The sequence below is a fragment of the Crocodylus siamensis genome, chromosome 2 (assembly GCF_052110815.1).
Source record: "Crocodylus siamensis isolate JL-2025a chromosome 2, ASM5211081v1, whole genome shotgun sequence".
NCBI classification, from domain to species: domain Eukaryota; kingdom Metazoa; phylum Chordata; order Crocodylia; family Crocodylidae; genus Crocodylus; species Crocodylus siamensis.
The window spans coordinates 37,596,295-37,615,025 of NC_143396.1; the positions used below are offsets into that span (position 1 = coordinate 37,596,295).

Sequence of the window (18,731 nt, forward strand, 5' to 3'; positions counted from 1 at the left end):
AAATGGTATGCAAAACATAACAAGTACTTCATTTTAAGACAGTGCCTTGGAACTGGATTCAAAATGGACTTCCCCATATGTTCTTCAGGTACAAAGATTTTTGGGTGGACCAACTACACAGTTGGGATAAAGTTAGACAAGCTTTCAAATGTCCTGCAGTCAAAGTCTTGTTTAACTTTATCCCAACCGTGCTGTTGGGCCAATAAAAGATATCACCCTAAGGACTCCTTACATCTTGCATAATTTCTGGACTATCATTGCTACAATATCACTTAACACTACCATCTTCCAGATGTGGCATCTCCGGGATAGGTCACACAGTTATATATGCAATATTAAAATTCTGTCTAAGAACATTACCAACAAATCACTCCTTTATATCTGGGGCTGAATAACAGACTGAAACAGATTGTCAAAAATGTAAAAAACAGAACTAACTTAACACTTTTTAGTCAGAAAGTAACTATTCTGCGCCTGAATTTCAGAGTGGCAAGGTATTAAATTATGCTTTTAGAAAAATGTACTTGATTCTCCTTCACTTTGGCGGTGATACTATTATGTGTTATTTTGATTACTTTTAGTTTTATTAAAACCTGTCTAGTGATGCCAGGTGGGGATCTTAGTGAGCTCCAGTTGAACTGCTATCAATATTGTACAAGGGATCCTTTTACATTGTACTAGATATTGAAAGTGCATCATATTGATCTAGGGATAAAAAGCTATTTTTCTAGCAGAGTCAAGACATCCCTTCCTTTGTAGTGTTTTAAAAACTTTGAGGCTTTTTTTAAAATTGCAGTAGAGTAAACAAACCAAATTAGATTTGAGCAATGTTGCTATGTTTAGGGAGCAATCTGATCTTGGCTGCAATTCAGATCAAAAAAAATAAAAGCTGGCTGTCAAATTTGGGCCAAGCCTACCTTTAAAGTGTTAAAACTAAGAAAAAAATTATTTTCAGCAATACCATATTAGTTTTCTGATTGCATATCAGCAGTAGCACCTTTGGGTAATTCCCATTTGAAGAACCTGATTGTTATAAATGCTAACCTGAGAATCATAAGATGACAAAGGAAAAAGAATAGCAGATGCAAGAAAGGAGATGCTTCTTCAATTCTTCTTGTTCTATCTCCTGGAAATTCTGGCAAGCCCATCCTTTCTTGTTACAATGCTATATAATGATTACATCTTCTGCTTGTAAGCTCCCTTCCTAATCATGCATATTTAATTCAACTGTGTGTACTATATCCTGGAGTGTATATAGCCCTGCTAAAAATAGAACCTCAGCATCCCAAATTACCTTCTCGGCTTCCCCTTCGGATATAATACAGTATGGTCTCTGGAAGAAATCAGCTATAGATTTGTCAGTAATTCTTCCTAGTTCTCATTGCAATTCGGCCTTGCTCTTTAAAAGGAAAGGGGGGGGCATAAAAACACCTGCCGTTTAACAATGCTGTCCTCTTATGGAAATATGCCTCACTATAGTGAAACTAACTTTATCTAAAGAAACTGGTTTGGACCTGATTTTGCCTGCATTCTTCCTAGCTCCCCCCCACCATTTTTTTTTGGTTTCAAAGGAGTCTTCACGTGATTGTCTGCCTTTTAAATCCGATCGAGCCTTTTTTTTTAAATGGCAAAGAGTTGCGAGACTCCGGCTCCAGCAGCACAGAGCAGCCGTGCCGCGTGCGGCGGACGCGGGGACCCAGCACCGCCGCAGCGGGAGGGGGGAGCGAGGGGGGTTTCCGTGCCCGGCTGAGGCGCAGCGCTTGGGAAACGCAGCGAAGTTCCCCCTCGCTCGCGGTGCGGGCGGCGGGACGCGCGTGGCCGAGGCAGGGCGGCCGCCCGGGCGCGGGGCTTTGCCCTGCAGGGCCGGGGGAGGCGGCCGCGTCCCACGCACGCACCCGCGCCGCTCCCGGGCTGAGAGCTGGCACCGGGAAGGCAGGGAACAGCCCCGCGCCCCCCACCCCCGCCAGGCGCGTCCGAGCTCCGCGTCCCCGGGCGGCCGCGGCTGGCGGGGGCGGGGGCGGAGCCGACCGGGGCTCCCCGCCGCGGGGGCGGGTGGCCGCGGGCTCGGAGGTGGGACCTCGAACTGGCAGCGGCGAGTTTGGGGATTTCGGTCTCCTGGAGACCGGCTCCTCGTCGGGCGGCCGCGCCCCCCGGGCAGCGCGGGGCCAGGGCCAGGGCCAGGGCCGGGGAAGTTGAGCGCGCGGCGGCGGGAGCGGCTGCCCTGGTGCCCTCGGAGCGGCTCGTGGCTGCGCAGGTGGCGCGGCCGGGCGCAGGACGTGCCCGCCCCTACCTGGTTGTAGGAGCTCTCCCAGGACGCGGGGTAGTTGCACAGGGAGGAGGAGAAGAAGGCGTCTTCCGAGAGCCCGCAGCCGGCCATCCTCGGGCGGGCAAACTCTTGCCTCTTCTTGGATCGCGGCGGCGGAGGCTGCTGCTGCCAGCGCGCAGCGGTGCCCGGCTCGGCTCGGCTGTGCCCCGCCGGCGGCGTGTGCGTGCGAGAGTGGCGGCGGCGGCGCGGCACGGAGCGGAGCGGGCTGCGTGCGTGTGTGTGCGCGGCTGTTTGTGGCGCTCTGAGGAGCCACCGCCGAGTCACGTGTGTGCGCTCCCGCCGCCGCCCGCGGGGTCCCGCACCCGCCCCGCCCCGCCCCGCCCGCGGCCCCCTCCCCGGCACCGGCACCAACCCGCGCGAGGGGATCAAAAGTTCGTGTTCAGCCCGGAGCCCAGCTCCAGCTCCAGCTCCCGCGCAGCAAGGCGGGCAGGAGGGGCTCTCCCGGCAGCGGGAGGCTCCTAGGAAACTTCGAGGAGTTAGCAGCCCCCCCGGGCCTGCCCCCGCTGAGGCGGGCCCTGACAGGGCAGCGGTGTGCCGCGGCTCCCCCCGCCACCCGAGGAAACGACGGAGCCGTTCCCGTCTGTGCCACCGCGCCGGGGAGGCCGAGCCGGGGGCGAATCGATGGTTTTGGCGACACCGAAGAAGCGGGAGCGGAGGCGAGCCGGGGGCTCCCCCGCAACGCTCGCTGGCGCGGGGCCGGTGGCGGTCGGCGCTCCCCGAGGAGCTCCGTCCCTCACCTCCGCCCCTTTCCCCCCTCGCCCGGCGCTGAGGCCGCCAGCAGCACCGAGAAAAAAGAAACAAGAAAAAAAAAAAAATGACAAGCAGCTAAGCTAGGTGTATGTGAAGGAGGCAGAATCTTGTCAAGAATTTTTGCTTCCCAAATCACGAGAGGCAGGGACAGATACAGAGCAACACATGTAGAGCTGTTGAATAGCTTCTGGGATTCTGTGAAACGGGCTTGGACTGTGAACATTTAATTAACAGCGAAAGGGTTTTTCGTGCCTGTAAGACCCTGCCAGGGGGAGCCTCTGAAGTTCCTCATGACCTCTCGCTTCCCAAAGACGACCCTGCTCTTCGGTAGAAGCCGTGGGATCCTTATAGCCATTTATTTCCATGCTGCAGAGTCTCGTGCTGCAGAAGCGCAACTCATATATATATCTGGTCAGGGAATAACATACTACCAGATCAACTCAGCAAGCATCTCAGCATCCTAAAGGGAAGCATACTCTTTTCTGGCTGACTGAAGGCAAGTTAGTCAGAATATTAGAGGTTATCATGCAGAAGAATCTCCATGACTGATGGTTCAACTGGTGCAAAGAGATGCTCACCCCATTTATCTTCCCCAAACCATGTGAAAAAACACAACAGGAGAGGCCCCCAGGAATTGATTATGGGACACTTACCTGCTGCACTATTGAATATTAACCCAATGATTTGTTTTTCAAATTGATCCATCATTTCCTTGAGAGGAAGAGAAAGCACACATGCCTTCAATCTCAATTAAGGTCATGCCTCAGCCGCTTACAGGAACTGCCCATGGTGCATGAGTTTACCAGCAACTAATGCAGACAGTTCTTTTAATTTCCCTGGTGGTTCATGATTTCTCTTATATTGTCCCCCCGCCCCGCTTTTTTTTTTTTTGAGAGGCCCTGGGGTCAAACATTCAAGGCTTCTGACATGAAAAAAAGTTATATTGTTAGGTATTTTATCTTTGTATCTTATACAGTCTTTGTGTATTCTCTTTTGAATTTGTAACCTAGCATAGTCTGTGTTCTAATCTATTTATGTTGTTCAGGCAAAATTGGCACTTAAAGATGCTGCAGTTTGGATTTTTTCCCCAATCCCTAGTGAACTTGTGCACTTCTGTGCTTAACCATGCAGGTTTTACTCTGTTCTCTTTACTTAGCTTTTTTTTCCCTTTTGCTCATAGGTATACATACCATCTGCGCCTCTAATACAGTTTTCTTAACTAGCCTCTAGGCAGATTCTATGTGTTGAAAGTTTTTTTCTTTTAACTTTGCCCCTCAGCCTACTGTTAACTGTTTTCTCCGGTCTAAAATCTTTCCATTTGAAATTCACTGAGTTACCCCAGAGGAGTCACCATTTAGTAGGAGGTCAAATTTAATTGTGCAGTGATCACATACTTAATGGAGCTTTTACATGCTCCTGTTTTAACCTGCATATTTTTTAAAATATAATTCACAAATAGTTTGAGTAGCCATCTTCTGTTAACACAATGCATGGTCTAAAAAGGCAGTTATAATATTATGCATTATTTTTCCAGACCATCTGCTGGTTTATCACTCAACCCATCATCATTGTAACACTTAATAATCTATGTGTATACAGCCTGCTTTAGCAATTTCCTTAATCTTTTAGCATGCTGAAGTCATGGTTGTTCTGATCTGGAGACTGCGGGTGGAAGAAGAGAACATGGTACAAACAAGAATTTGTGACCAAGTTAAATTCCACTCCAGTATTTGCCTCTATCCTGGAACAGTGGTCATAGGCATACCCTTAGATGCCCAAAATTGTGCTGCATTTTTTTTGAAGTTGTACAAAAACCTTATAGCAAGTTTTTTTTAATTCCAGTGGAATTGTTTTTAATATAAATGTTCCCTCGCAGTATTTTCAACCCGCACATCATAGTTTCTTACTTGCACAGTATTTTCTCATATGTAAATGTTTTTCTGTAATCAAAGTATGTGTCCAGATAGATGGATTTTTTCGTATAATGTGGAAACAGAAATAAACCAACATTGGAGTAAGAGGACTTTTAAACACCACTACTTTAGCATGGTGTCATTATCTGAAGACCATTCCTATCAGAGAGCCATTTCTGCCCTGCTCAACTGTAAATTCACTTTTCCCATGGAAGAGACAGGTCTTAGAATATTGTAATTTCTGTCTCTCCCAGAATGGCATGCTTTACTAAAACAAGCCCAAGGCTCGTGTTCCACCCTGGTGGTTGCGAGCTGCTCCCACATACAGTACTATTCTTCTAGATAAAAATTCTGCTCAAAAAAATTCCATGAAAGGCAAATATGGTGTCTCTTAAGCATCTTAGCTGTTGGATCAGGATGTTGAGCCTTAAGAATGGCTAAGACCTAATTCATCTTGAAACCAAGCATGGCCTTTAAACAGACAAATTGGTATAAGGCCTATCCAGTAAAAATCAGAATTTCACTTTAATACATTTTAATCCTGGATTTGCTATCTGAATTTTAGATTATTTAATATATATTATACAGCCAGGTACTTGGTATGTTTAATATTTGAATGGGGGTGGGGGGAGTGAGGGGGTTTGAAGGGCAAAGGATCCATGGTCCTGTGTATAACCACAATTTACCACTGTTTTGGAAGCCGGTAACCACAAATTTACATTTTACAATGATTTTGGTCACGTACCATTTTTCTGAGATAACTGGATTAACAAAAAAAGTTCTCGCAAGCCAAATAGTATATTTGCCATTTTTATTTCTGTCATTAACAGAGACAAGCCTTTTTTTTACTCCCAACTTTACCAAAACTTCAACTGTTAGTTGAAAATTTATTCTCATTTGAATCAATGCTCACACAAGACCTTTTATAACGAAAGTGAGAAGTTATCTGTCCATGTGTCCTCAAAAGCTAGGAAAAAGTAGCTTTCTACTTAGCCTATTCATAAGTGTCTAAAAACCTTTTAAATTTAATTAAGACAGTCCATAAAAATTGAAGAGGAAAGGCTTTAAAAGTACACTGATACATTTTCTATTAAGGTAATACTTTAAAGCTCCCCTAGCACCTTCTATCAAAAGATCTCATTGTGCTTTATGAACATCCTCAGAGGTAAGTATTAAGCACTTACAGCAGGTGAGGAAATCAAAAGATTAACAACCAAATCCTGATCCTTTGCAATCAATGGAAATGAAATACATGGAGTGTAAGTGTGTAAGACAGTGTTTATAAAAGCAATTGTGAAACTGCAGACTACACAGGATCAAAGAAGAGCAGAAACAGTATGGTAAGTGACACTGCTCTCATTTCATTTACATACAAAAATCTAGTGCGTGTCTATATATGTCTCCTTAACATGCAGTGAAGCTGATATTTATAATAGAACAATATAAAGTTAGACATACTTAAAAATAAAACTACCAACCATCCGACAGGATCAGAACACAGAAGCCAGGACATTTTTAGCACATCACCCCAGAGTTCAACTTTTACTGGCCTCCTGCTACATGCTAGGTAAAATCCAAGATCCCTATTCTCACCTTCAAAGGCTTCGGAAAGATTCTTCTAAGTTACCCAGTATATCGCTTCATACAAGTCATTGTAAGCTCCCAAAAGCTGTGTCACACTTGAATCATCAAGCTCAACCATGAAACTTGAGTGTACAGGAAACAATGTCCTTAGGACAGATCAGGATAAATCACAGCACTATCCAAGTAAAATTTGTAACTTAATTCTTCAACCTATCCTTACCTGAATAAGACTTCTTAATCCTTTCAAAACAAATACATACACATACTACATTCAGGTTCTGCAGAAAAAAAGGGAAGATGGAAGTCTTTCCTTATGTACAGATACATTTAAAATTTGCAAGACTCAGATGTCATGAGGATATATGCTGCAAGTATGAATGCTACTAATCAATACATCAGATGTATAATGGATACTTATTAAATGTCATCAGTGTAGGAATGCATCTAACCCAACTTCCTAAAAAAATTATTCTACTATATACTACATAGACTCATATATTGAACTCATCTACATAATACCTGGTATCTTCAAGCAGGACGTTAAGCAACATGACTAACATGTTAAATATCTGTTTCCTCATCCTTTCCCCCACGTGAGAAATGTATGTGGTATGAAGTGCTTCTGCTTTGGAATTCTTGCTATATCTTACAGAAAGCAAGTAAAAAATCTGCTTTGCAGTTCAAACAGGTGGTGAAGTTGGGTCTTAATTGGTGTATAAACTCATTTGCAGTCGACTGGTTCCAAAGAAAATTCAGTCTCCTGTATAGATGTGCTTCTTCCTTACTGTACAAAATTTAACTGGGCCAGAAGAGTGAGGAATCTTGGAGCTTTAGGCATTGTTTTAAACATCCTGGGCCCAAGACATTGAATGCCTTGAAATTCATGACCAAAACTTTGAACTTGATTATATATTCTATAGAAAACCAGCAAAGGGAACGGTAGACAGGCCTTAAACATTTGTCATAGCTGGTGTTAGTTAGTAAGTAGACATGCTGCAGTACACTGTGACAGTTGTGCGTTTTCTAAAACCTGGAAGTTCCATGCACAGTTAATAAAGACATGCATAATTGAGCCCAGGTCATTGGTCATCAACAGGGACAGAGTTTCTTAGTCAACTGAAAATGGTATAAAACTACTTGTATCAAAGGTGATTCCAAGAACGCTCCAAAGTTAGAATGAATCAAGTAATTATTAACATATACTATACTTTCAACCAAAGGAAATTATTTCCTGAAATCGAAGTCTTCAAAATGGTTTGCTCTATCAGCCTAACTTCTGCATTGCTTAGAAGTTCATAGCTTCAACTAATTATTATTTACCTGGGAACTGATTTCACTCAAATATAGGTAACAGAAGTGATAAGCAAGAGGCAACTCAGTGGACTGGAGGAAGATGCAAGTCTTCAAAAGTGAATGAAAAAATCTGTCTAGAATAAACAGACAAGATAAACTGGATTTGTGCTCATCTCAAATACTGCATTAAATTATATTTTGTGGATTCTGCAAGATCAAGTATGCCACTTGCCAAAACTCTGCCTACTGAGTTTGATGATTATATAAGCCAGATAGTTTCAATGCTACTTTTTGAAAGAGGAAACCACAACAATAATTTAATTCCTAGTTCAGGCAACTTTTCAACATCCACAAGCCAGCAACACCCCAAAAATAGCAAAGTGAGTACATGCCGTTAAACCTTCAGCAAAGACTAGAAGCTTGGTTGCCACCTTCCGTTACATCTGAAACAACAAAAATATGCTTAAAACACTTAGTTCACAATAGAAAATTCTGTAGGGGGATTTCTAAATTCACAAGTCCAATACTCCCTACTAGGAGAAGACAGAAGAGTGTGGGGAAAACAAACCCTAAAGGAATAAAAATTGGCATTAATATAAGATGATGAACCAAACATGAGACATGACCTGATAATGGTTTCTGTGATGCAGGAATTAAATCTAGTCTTGTGATTGTCATCGATTCCGTAGGTCTCAAGAAAACCAACAAATATTCTGTGCACATTCAAGTCAAAGGCAAAGGTTCCAGCAGCTTTCATTGACCAGGGTCAAGACCATTGTGCACAGGTTTCTCAAGTTGTCATCTACGGTGAAGTGCACTGAAAGGTCTGTCATTTGCTCAGACAATGTAAAAGGTAAGAGACCTTCTCCAGAACACCCATCATAAATTTCCAAAGTATGAGTGTTCCACACTTATTAGAATCTTATTGAGAAAGTAATAACACCTAACAGTCATAAAGCATTTTCTTTTGCTATTTCTTTGCCACTATAAGCTTTATCATGGATAGGAAAAATGACTCCCACCCAAGCAGAAGTCAAGAAGAGTCCTCCAATTTTTGCACTTTTATGGTACAATGTGATAGGCTCTATGCATGAGAAAAGAGAACTTCCATTTTTCACAAAAGATTCTGCAAGCATGAAAATTACAGAAGTAATTGAAGCACATCTTAAAGAGTCTGAGGACATTGTCAGAGCTGAAATCTGATTTGATCTATTTAATAAGAATTTGAACCTAAACAAAATCTTAAAAATAATTCAGGAGGAACCTGGAAACTGTTCTGCCCTATTTAGGTCTTTATACTATCCATATCACTATGCCAATTTAAACAATTTTACTTTCTATAATAAATTGAGCTTAGAACAGACTGAAATGTGAATAGCAGAATGAAATGTTTAATTCCTTGGAAAGAAAACATTACAGGGTGCATCTATACATTCCTTAATGCATTTTTGCTAATGCACATTAAAGTTAGAGGTACTAGAAAAAGGTGCGTTATCTTATTTTAATGTGCATTAACAAAAGTGCAGTTTTTGTGACACTTTAATGCGCATTAAAATAGACTAATGTGCATTAAAGCACATGTAGACATACCCATATTGTTATATTAAAATAGTATAAAGTTGTGAAAATAAAAACAAGGAAGAAATAGAAGCTGAATTCACAATTTTACAAAATTTTTGTATACTTATATTCCTATCAGCATCAAAACGAGGTTTCTAACACATGCAGATTAGTCTGATCCAAACAGACTCGATACTGAAATATGTTGATAATATCTTATTGCACCCAAAGGCAGACCTAAAGTTAATAGCTTAACTTGCCAATAGACTACAAACCTCTTATGTTGCTTTACTTGTAGAAAGAGAATTTTAATTTTAGACAGATGTTTGAGGAATAAATGGGTTTATGAAGTAAATGACAACTAGGCATTTAAGATTCTATATCATTAAACCACCTGTTTCACAACCTACACATACTTTTCGTTTTCTCCCTCCAACTTTTTTTGCTACCAAAAAAAGGAGTGTTTGGGGGCTTTAGAAAAATCACAATTCTGCTACCACATGCTGTTTAACCCAGTATTTGACAACACTATGTCTGTAGAAAGTAAGCAGTTGAAGTAATAGAGTACTACAATTTACGTAGCAGCAAATCCAGCAATGTTTTGAGCCAAAACGTAGAAGGCAGAGCCATGATCTAACATCCAAAATGAAATAAAGTACTTTAATAATCCAGTTTCCAGTCCCTTCATGGATTTTTCTTTAACACTGGATTTGATTAGAGACAAGCTGTTTATTGTCCATAAATTTCCTGAAAATGAAAACCAGCCTCGCTTTTCAACTTAAAGGATTTTAAGAATTAAAGTCTTGAATGTTAAAATTTTGTCAATCTTTGGTTTTTAGTTTCTGTTCATCAAATCACCTTTTAGTTTCTAAAACTAACAGTAATTTAAGTTTACTTCTACTACATTATATAATATAGTGACTTATTAAAATAAGATTTCTGATATCCTCTTTGACAGCTACTTTTTGTGAAGTTCACTGCTTTTAACCTTCTGCCACTGTACAAATTGTAAGCCTTTTAGGAAAGGTTCACAGTACATTAAACTTCTTAAAAGAACTAAACTATCCCCTTCCACAATAAAAAGCTTATAAATTACCTTTTATTCAACATGCAAAATATAATAACTTCACAGACACCATTCTAAGGTCTGAAAGGTCAAGTTTTTCCTATTTCAGTTTGTAGTGCTTCTAAGTGGTACATGAATTTTGATGGAGAAAACTAGCATCTTTGTAGAGCTGAAAAAGTTGATATTTTAAAGAATAAAACCCGTCACTTATAAACAGAAGTGGTTTTACTACATGGATGAATATTTGAATTGACAAAGCATTCAGAAAATTGGTCCACCTGCAATCCTCCACTGCTTGAAGCCTGATAAGTGCTTGATGGTTTAAGTGTTTATTGTTTATGCTGCTGGAAGCAATGAGGCTGGGAACATTAATATGATATGCCTACAAAACAGACACTGAATTCAAATGAAAAGCAAGGGCAGTCTTTACATGAAAGAATAAAACCAACCAAAAATAAGAAAACTTTAGAGCCACAGGAGATTTATTGCCAGCATTAGTTTATGAAAATGTTTTCTTTTTCTATACAATATGATATAATTAATGCATAGCTGTATCATAGCTGGAATAAGTTTAAAGAATCACTTAAAGCCAAAAGAGATACAAGTGAAAATTATTCGTTTCCCTACAAAATACATTCACTGTGCCTAAGTGACTCTACATTGGCTTAATTGAACATACAAAATTAAGCTACCCCAAAATTATCAGAAAGAAACTACAATTTATACTGTAAATTTATAGCAATCAATTTAGAAGTTTTACTGCCATCATATTTCTTTTAATTCCCTGATACTGGAAGTTAGAATTTCCTCAGTGGTATTTAAATAAGTAATTACATTAGTGAAAATCAGGAGATAGCCAATCAGCCATCTGCACAATGAAGGCGGATGAATAAAAAAACCCTACTCGTATTGCTTTCATGTGAAATATTAAAGCTACGCATTTCAAAATTTAAAAATATCTAAATTTTGTATCACTTGGAACTTGTCCAATCTAATTTAAAAGCTCTAGAATAGCTACTAGTACAAGCTTATTGGTATAAAAAAGTCCTAAGTAACTAAGTAGATCTTTCCTATCTTTAATTTCTATAATCCTTATGAAACGTAACTACTCCTAAGCAATGGCTGCATCTACATGTGATGCTATGTCACCATAGCAATGCACTACAGTGAGGTAGCATCCACAGGCAAACATCGTGATGCTGCAGCTATGTCGCCATATCGACATGCTCCCTCAGTATAGCGCATCACTATGGCGATGTAGCAGCTAAAAATAACCCTGCATCACAGCATGGACTGTAGTACTAAAGGAAGTACTAAATGACAGCAGAATAACAATGGCATTGTAGAGGCATGTGTAGATGAGCCCAATCGGATCTAAAAGGCCTATCACATTGTGCCATAAGATCACACCCTGGTTATCCTAAGCCTTTCACTCCTCTAGTTACAGAATAGAAATATTTACTCTTCCCATATATGGGATTTTAAATGTACACTTCACTTGTGCAGGTTCTGTCTTATTTCCCTGAGGTCCTGATATGGGACCTGACATGGGATTTTCCTAGAATCCTATCAGTCCATGCCTGAACAATAGTCATGATTTTGTGTCTAACAAAAGATAAATTTATCTTTAGTAATTTGCCTTTTAACTTTTTCCCTGTGACCAGTTTCTAGAACCTTTTTAAACGCTTACACTATAATTAAAGCAAATTTAAATACTGTTACATTTTATGATGTATTTTTAAGATATATAGCAGTTCACATACAGAACTAAGTCAAAACCACACACTTATGACTTATGCTCGGTCAGTTTCACAATAGCCTTGATCCAAAAAATGAAAATACTCCTTAGAATTCGTGATGTTGTACTAATCAGTAAAAAAAATTGATCAGTTCACAGCAAACAATCACCCTATACCAAGATAACTTCAGCTGAACAAAAATAATTCACACTGCTTTAACTGCAAACACAATTCAAGTGCATAACTTTTGCAAATCAATGCTGTTCTTCATATGGATAAAAAGAAAAATTTAGTAACCAAAATCTGTCAGATTGTATACATTAAAATGTACTGAAGTGTGAAGTGGCTTTAATTTATTCTATTATAATGAAAAAATGAACAGATACTATAAAGATGCATAGAAATCTGTAAAGCAAGCATGACTGGTCACTTCTGTATGACAAATCACCAACAATATTAGGAGGCACATACCTAAATGCAGTTTTATGCAGCCAATCACCAGAAGTTAATTCTGTATAGATGATAAAGCTAAACACACTTATCACAGGTCAACATTAGCCCTTGCTACTTTATGACATATTATGCAGAAGCACTCTTAAGGTGGAAGGTTCTCTGTCCTTTCCAAAAATACATTCTTAATACATCCCTTGCATTTGAAAGCTTGTTTAACTTATCCCAACCAGACAGTTCGTGTGATTAAAAAAAAAAGATGTCACCCACAAAAATGCTTGTCTCCTAGACCATCTTGGCTACAACATCGCTACCAATCTCTTTTAATATGCTGTTTCCCATTCTAATTCACACAGGCACAGACAATTAACAATCCAAATAGTTTATTTTACTTCACGTTTTCAAATTTAAAAAATGGAACTTCCAGCTAACCTCTTTACAAAGAGATCAATATCTTCCTTTTACTTATTCCAAAGAAGTTAGATAAGAATGCAACTGTTCTGCACTTTTTGAAAGCTAATCTCAAATTATTCAACTCTTCAGTAGTCCCCAAATCCTAGAAAGCTGCTTTCATGCACACATCAACCTATTTATCAGAAGTGAGCGAGGCTGGGAACACAACCACAGAACCACTAAAACCTAAGTTTGCCTATGTAGAACTAATATTCCTTATTGCTTTCTTTCAAATCTTTTCTTCTATAGGCAAGCAGCAACAGGTGTAAAACATCTTACTTCATCCATTAGTACCCCTCCCCACTCAAGCAGAACTGCCTGTCCCTGAAAAAGGTATATGTCCAGTCTCCTCAGAAAAAAACTGGTATGTCATTTAATCCACAAGGGTTGTAGCAAACTTTTGCCCCTGTGGGTTGGAACTCCCTGCTACCTTCTTCTACGAAGCTCAGACCAGGCCTCTGGCAGCAATGTAAGGGCAGACATGAGAGAGTTGCCAGTAGGCCTGCAAAGGAGAGTACCATGAAGGGGATGCAGGGCTTGGTACAACTGCGTGTTCCCTGATCTGCACTGCCACTCAAGGCCAGTTTGAACCTTTACAGGTCAGATCTGGCCCTAAAGTTGTAGATGACTGCCTCCTAATATAAAATGTTATATGGCATCCTGTTTTGAATTCCTGCAGTCAGTTATGGGATTTCACATCACAAAATGAATAAGGATTTGGTTAAATGTTAAAACAATAAGCAATTAGTTTTGCCATTGCTTAGTTCAACACTAAAATGGGATTTAATGTTTGATTTTATTTACTTTTTCCTGTTATACACAGCTCGAGTCAGATACAGCAATAAGCTGGATAATTCTGTTTCCGCCTACCTAAACGGTATATGAACAATAAACCTTCCTTCCATGCTTGTAACTGAAATAAGTATTGCCACAAAAACTTGATTCCCAGCCCAGTCACTGATTATATAAGACTGGTCTTGCTCTATATCCCTTAATTCTTCTACTGATAAAACAACTTAATAAAAATCAATTTTATTAATTATTAAGATTTATTAATTTTTATTAACACTTAGTTATGAAATCTACATACAAAAAGATGAATGTACCCAAGTTGTGTTCTCAAGATAATGCTTGAGCACTTCATTAAAAAAAATAAAATAATGGGTTCTGATCCACACTGAAAAAAAATATTCCTATTTCTAATAATTTCATTATATAATTATGCCCATCTCCACTCATTTCTTTCCTTTTCTCTTTCATGGATACTACTTTCTTCCTATTTCAGCACAGCCAAGCATGCCTGTTAACCTGTTTTGTTCCATTTACTTTATGGCTTTACACAAGAAAAATGCATTTAAAAAATGCACATTACTACAAGGAAGGTGAATATACCTAAGACTATAAGCTATGTCAGTTTTAACCTAAACTCATTAAGTCCCACTCTTTCTTAAGAATATTATGTTGTAGTAGTAGTAGTAGTAGTATCATCATATAGAGCACTGGCTCTCAACCCTTTTTGACTCGTGGCCCTCTATAACTTTCAGGCACTTGGTGGCGCTCTGGTTGAGAACCACTGTTCTAATGCCTCAGCCTACCTACTTTATCTCCAGGCTGCTGCTTCACCGCCACCAAGTAAAACCAACTCGCAGCATCTGTTTCCAGGAGGCATCTGTGTAGCTGGACCAAGAAACAACTGCAGTGGAGGCGGATTCCTGCCTGCCATTAGGCCATTTCATTCTAGGTTTGTAAGCTAACAAAGGGCAGGAGCACCTTCGCCTGCTGCTGTTGCTTTCCAGTCTGGCTTTGCAGGCACCTCTTGGAAATGGGCACACAGGGCACTTTCGCCTAGTTGCTATGGCAGCAGCAGCAGCATTACCAGTGCCATAGCACCACAGAAAGGGGTCTCATGGCACTCCAAGTGAGAACCACTGATCTAGTGCATAACGCAATATAATTGTACACCCTGCCCCACAAAAAAGAACACACTAAAAAACAACTCCCACCCCACAAGGAATAAGTCATAAACTATACAACACACAGTCTTATTTGAGTCTTTGTTGACAATATACATACATGACAGCATACCTGTCAAGTGTGAACTTTTAAAACATTTTTATTAAAAAAATTGAGTTCTACTAATGCTTTGAACTTCAGTTTAAAGTTTAAAAGCCTCTGCAAGCAACGTTACGATAGGCGACTGAGACATTCCCAGGGTAAAATCTGCTACATTCCTAGGGTTTGTGGGTTTCAGTATTTTCCTCAGTTGCAAGCCTGACTCTGACAGGGTTCTGACAGTCAAGCTGAACATTTTCCATCTTGTGCATCATTTCTATTTGGAGTGGAGATACTACAGGCCAAATTTTATACTTAGTGACAGCTGTGCAACCCTGTAGTCTTCAATTAAGTCAGTGACACCTGTGCAACCCTAACTCCTTTAGGTGGTTTGCACAGGTGTCACTAACTTAATTGGAAGACTATAGGTTGCACAGCTGTCACCAAAGACATTAATTTGGCCTGTTATATTTTCATTTCTGGTACCAATGATGCATGTGATTGAAAGATTCCAGTTTGGCTGTCATGCTCCAAGCTGAGTTTGTGGGGCTAACAGTTAAGATAAAGAAAAACAGGCCAGCCCCTCTGCAGTGTTAAAAATCCACTCAGCACTATACCCAGCTGCTCCCCAGTTCTTAGGCTGCTCCAAAACCAGTATAAGCTGCAGTGGAATCTAAGGCTCTGCAGCTTATTGCAAGCTATTGGGTTCCCCAAGTATTCTCTTTACCTGAAAACTGGCAGCTTTCTCCTGATTTTGGAGTACATAAACACTGCCATACAGGTTGGTTTTACATCACCTAGCTGAGTGCTACTCTAGGCATTCGAAATAATTCTCTGGACAAATCAGTCAGACTCCAGCCTCTTGTTGTAGTACAAGACAACCAGAAGATGAATAGAGAATGTGACCTCAGTACCTTTTCCACTGCAAAGGTGAGCACTAAGCAAATGTAACTGGTGGCCCTACAAACTGATTTTACTTAGGGCAGAGCTCCAGTTTGACTAGTGATAAGAAGTGAGTAGTGATTTGATTTATTTTTAAACTTATCTTCAAATATTAAGTACTAGTGTACATTTTAGTATTAAGATTGCAAACTGGACTAACACTGTATATTCATCTTAAATTTACTCCAAACAGTCTGCTTCCCTGCCTGAATTTCCTATGCTTGTAATTAAAATCATCTGACAGGGGGCAGTAGAGTCCACCAAAGGGAGTAAGATTTCACAGATTAACAAGCAAGAAGCAAGTCAGTTCAAGCAGAGAACATTACCAGTCATGATTTCATCATGTTACTGCATCCACTCAGAAACCTTGGACAATTTGGCATCAGGTTCACCTTTTGCAATGCTGTTTTCATTGGCCCTATACAACTCCTTCCTTAAGAAAAATGAACACAGTTTGTAGTGGAAAAGGAGAAAGGAACCTTCATATATTGGCTCCCATGTATTTTTGTAGTCAAGTGCTACAACTTAAAAGCATCCTAAAAAGTAGTGCTCAAGATCAGTCATTCTGAGAGGAAACAGCCTAATGAGTAAGAAGAACTATCTTAGTTTTTTTGCTTTCCAGTCAAGATGGATTTAGATCTTAGCCTTGAGGTGAGAATGAAAAGGATCCAGATTCATTATAGGCAATTCAGGTACAGAACTGAGACTCTTAGAAGTACAGCAACTCTTCTATGAAGAAAGGACTATTGTACATTTGAGGGTAAGGAAGTCTTAAATCTTATAAAATATTTGATAATTTCACCTGGGACTAACAAATCCCAGTATCTCCATTCTGAAAATGTATTCAAGTTTTATTTCACTGAGAATCAGTGTCATGCCCCCAGGTTACATTAGTGGGGCTGACAGGGGGAAACGCAACTTGTTAGTCCTACATTACACTTACTGTTATTTATGCCGAATCCAAATTCATAATGAACTTTCCATTCTTAACAGAGTTGTGCCATTTACTTAGAACTGTATCTGAACAGTGCCCAGAAGGGTAACTTCCAGCTGGTCACAGAGGGCATTTGTACATGTTTGCGCTGCAGCACTGGGTGCTTTTAGAAGTGCCTGGTGCTTCAGTGCATGCATTTGTATAAAAGAGCAATATGCATGTCAGCACTGAGAAAATGATGGCGGGGTGTTTTTGAACTAAAATGCATAGAAGGTGTTTTAGTTCTAAAGCGCACCACCGCCATTTTCTCAGTGCTGATGTGCATTTCACTGTTTATACAAATGTATGTGATACAGCGCCAGGTGCATCAGCTCACATGTGGATGTGCTGGATTTCCGGCATTTCAGAGCACACAAATATATGTGTATAAATGCCCAGAAACTTTATAGGGTGGATTCTTATTATTATAGTACTGACCAAGAAAATTCAAAGAACATGCTCAGGGGATGTGCTCTGTCGAAACTGTGAACAGTTCACATAGCATTTCAATTTATAAAGCAAGCAATTTAATGAATCAGGCATGAGAATTCATGCTGCACATGCTATTTAGTTTATCACTACTGTCTGTGATGTGACGCAGAACTACAATGATCTAAAAACCAACAGACTAATGCAATATCAACAAAATAAGCAGTTTAAGTTAAGACTGACTGTTTCTTCACAATCGGCTAAAAACAGAAATACTGATGTACTAGGGCACAAAGTTAGTATAAATAGACTTTATTGAAGTCAGTACTTCTGTACTGAGGCTGAAGATTGTGTCTACATAAGCACAAGTTGTAACATTTCACAACTTCTAAAAGGAATGTCAACAATTACAACGATCATGCATACCATGGTCGATAATCACATTTTAGAAGCATTTTCAACCATTTCTAAAGAAATGCTTATAACATTGTTATATATAGAACTACTTTCAATAAACTGCAAAACATTGATCAGCTTTTCCAGTATGAGCTACAGTGTCAACACAAAAGGGAGGCATAAATGTTTAATTTATGAAATCAGAATGGAATATTTACTGTAAAGAAAAAATAAAAAGCTTTCAAATAAAGGCCATTATTGAACCGAAGTGAAGAGCACAACTTGAACTTGGAGTTTATTCATCCTTTAAAGCTGTCCTCTGAGTAACTTCAGTTCAAAGCATAAATTCAGTACTGCGAGTATTCCTTGGACTGAAGTTTGGCAATGATGCGGTCCAACTGTCTCTTTGCTTCACACTGTGGGAAATTGCTCATGTCATAATATTGAGGGGCAATTTTCACCAACCTGCCAGAAAAGAAAAGCATGTCATTAATACACAACTCTGATCATACAGCCTGTAGCAACTCTGCCCAATTAGCAACTACATCAAATAATTAAAGATACACAATCTTTAATACTGTCTGGAAATGTGCATATCCCATGTTGTGAATCCCAAATCGAGGCAAAAAGGGTCATTTTGAAATTTCACAGGGATAAGTGGTTTAGCATAGAACTGTCTAAAACCTTATATAAGCAGCAGAAAAAGTTATGAAATGTGTCTGGACTGGCAGCAGTCCTTTCAAAGATTAAAAAGACTCTCTAGAGCATACAGCTGTTTTTATCAAAGACTTCAGAGTCCCATCAC

The 18,731-nt window shown here is 39.9% G+C and overlaps 2 protein-coding genes across 2 annotated transcripts in view; both read right to left on the reverse strand.

The window, feature by feature from the left end:
* The window catches only part of PPARGC1A (PPARG coactivator 1 alpha), a 575,330-nt gene extending 572,871 nt beyond the window's left edge, over nucleotides 1–2,459 (reverse strand). Inside the window, exon 1 of the mRNA XM_090035708.1 lies at nucleotides 2,291–2,459. Coding sequence (XP_089891834.1) covers nucleotides 2,291–2,377 — 87 coding nt within the window. The 5' untranslated portion in view covers nucleotides 2,378–2,459. The remainder of the gene's footprint in view (nucleotides 1–2,290) is intronic.
* A 15,367-nt stretch (nucleotides 2,460–17,826) lies between these two features.
* Nucleotides 17,827–18,731, reverse strand: part of DHX15 (DEAH-box helicase 15) — a 100,528-nt gene continuing 99,623 nt past the window's right edge. Inside the window, exon 14 of the mRNA XM_090035710.1 lies at nucleotides 17,827–18,391. Coding sequence (XP_089891836.1) covers nucleotides 18,274–18,391 — 118 coding nt within the window. The 3' untranslated portion in view covers nucleotides 17,827–18,273. The remainder of the gene's footprint in view (nucleotides 18,392–18,731) is intronic.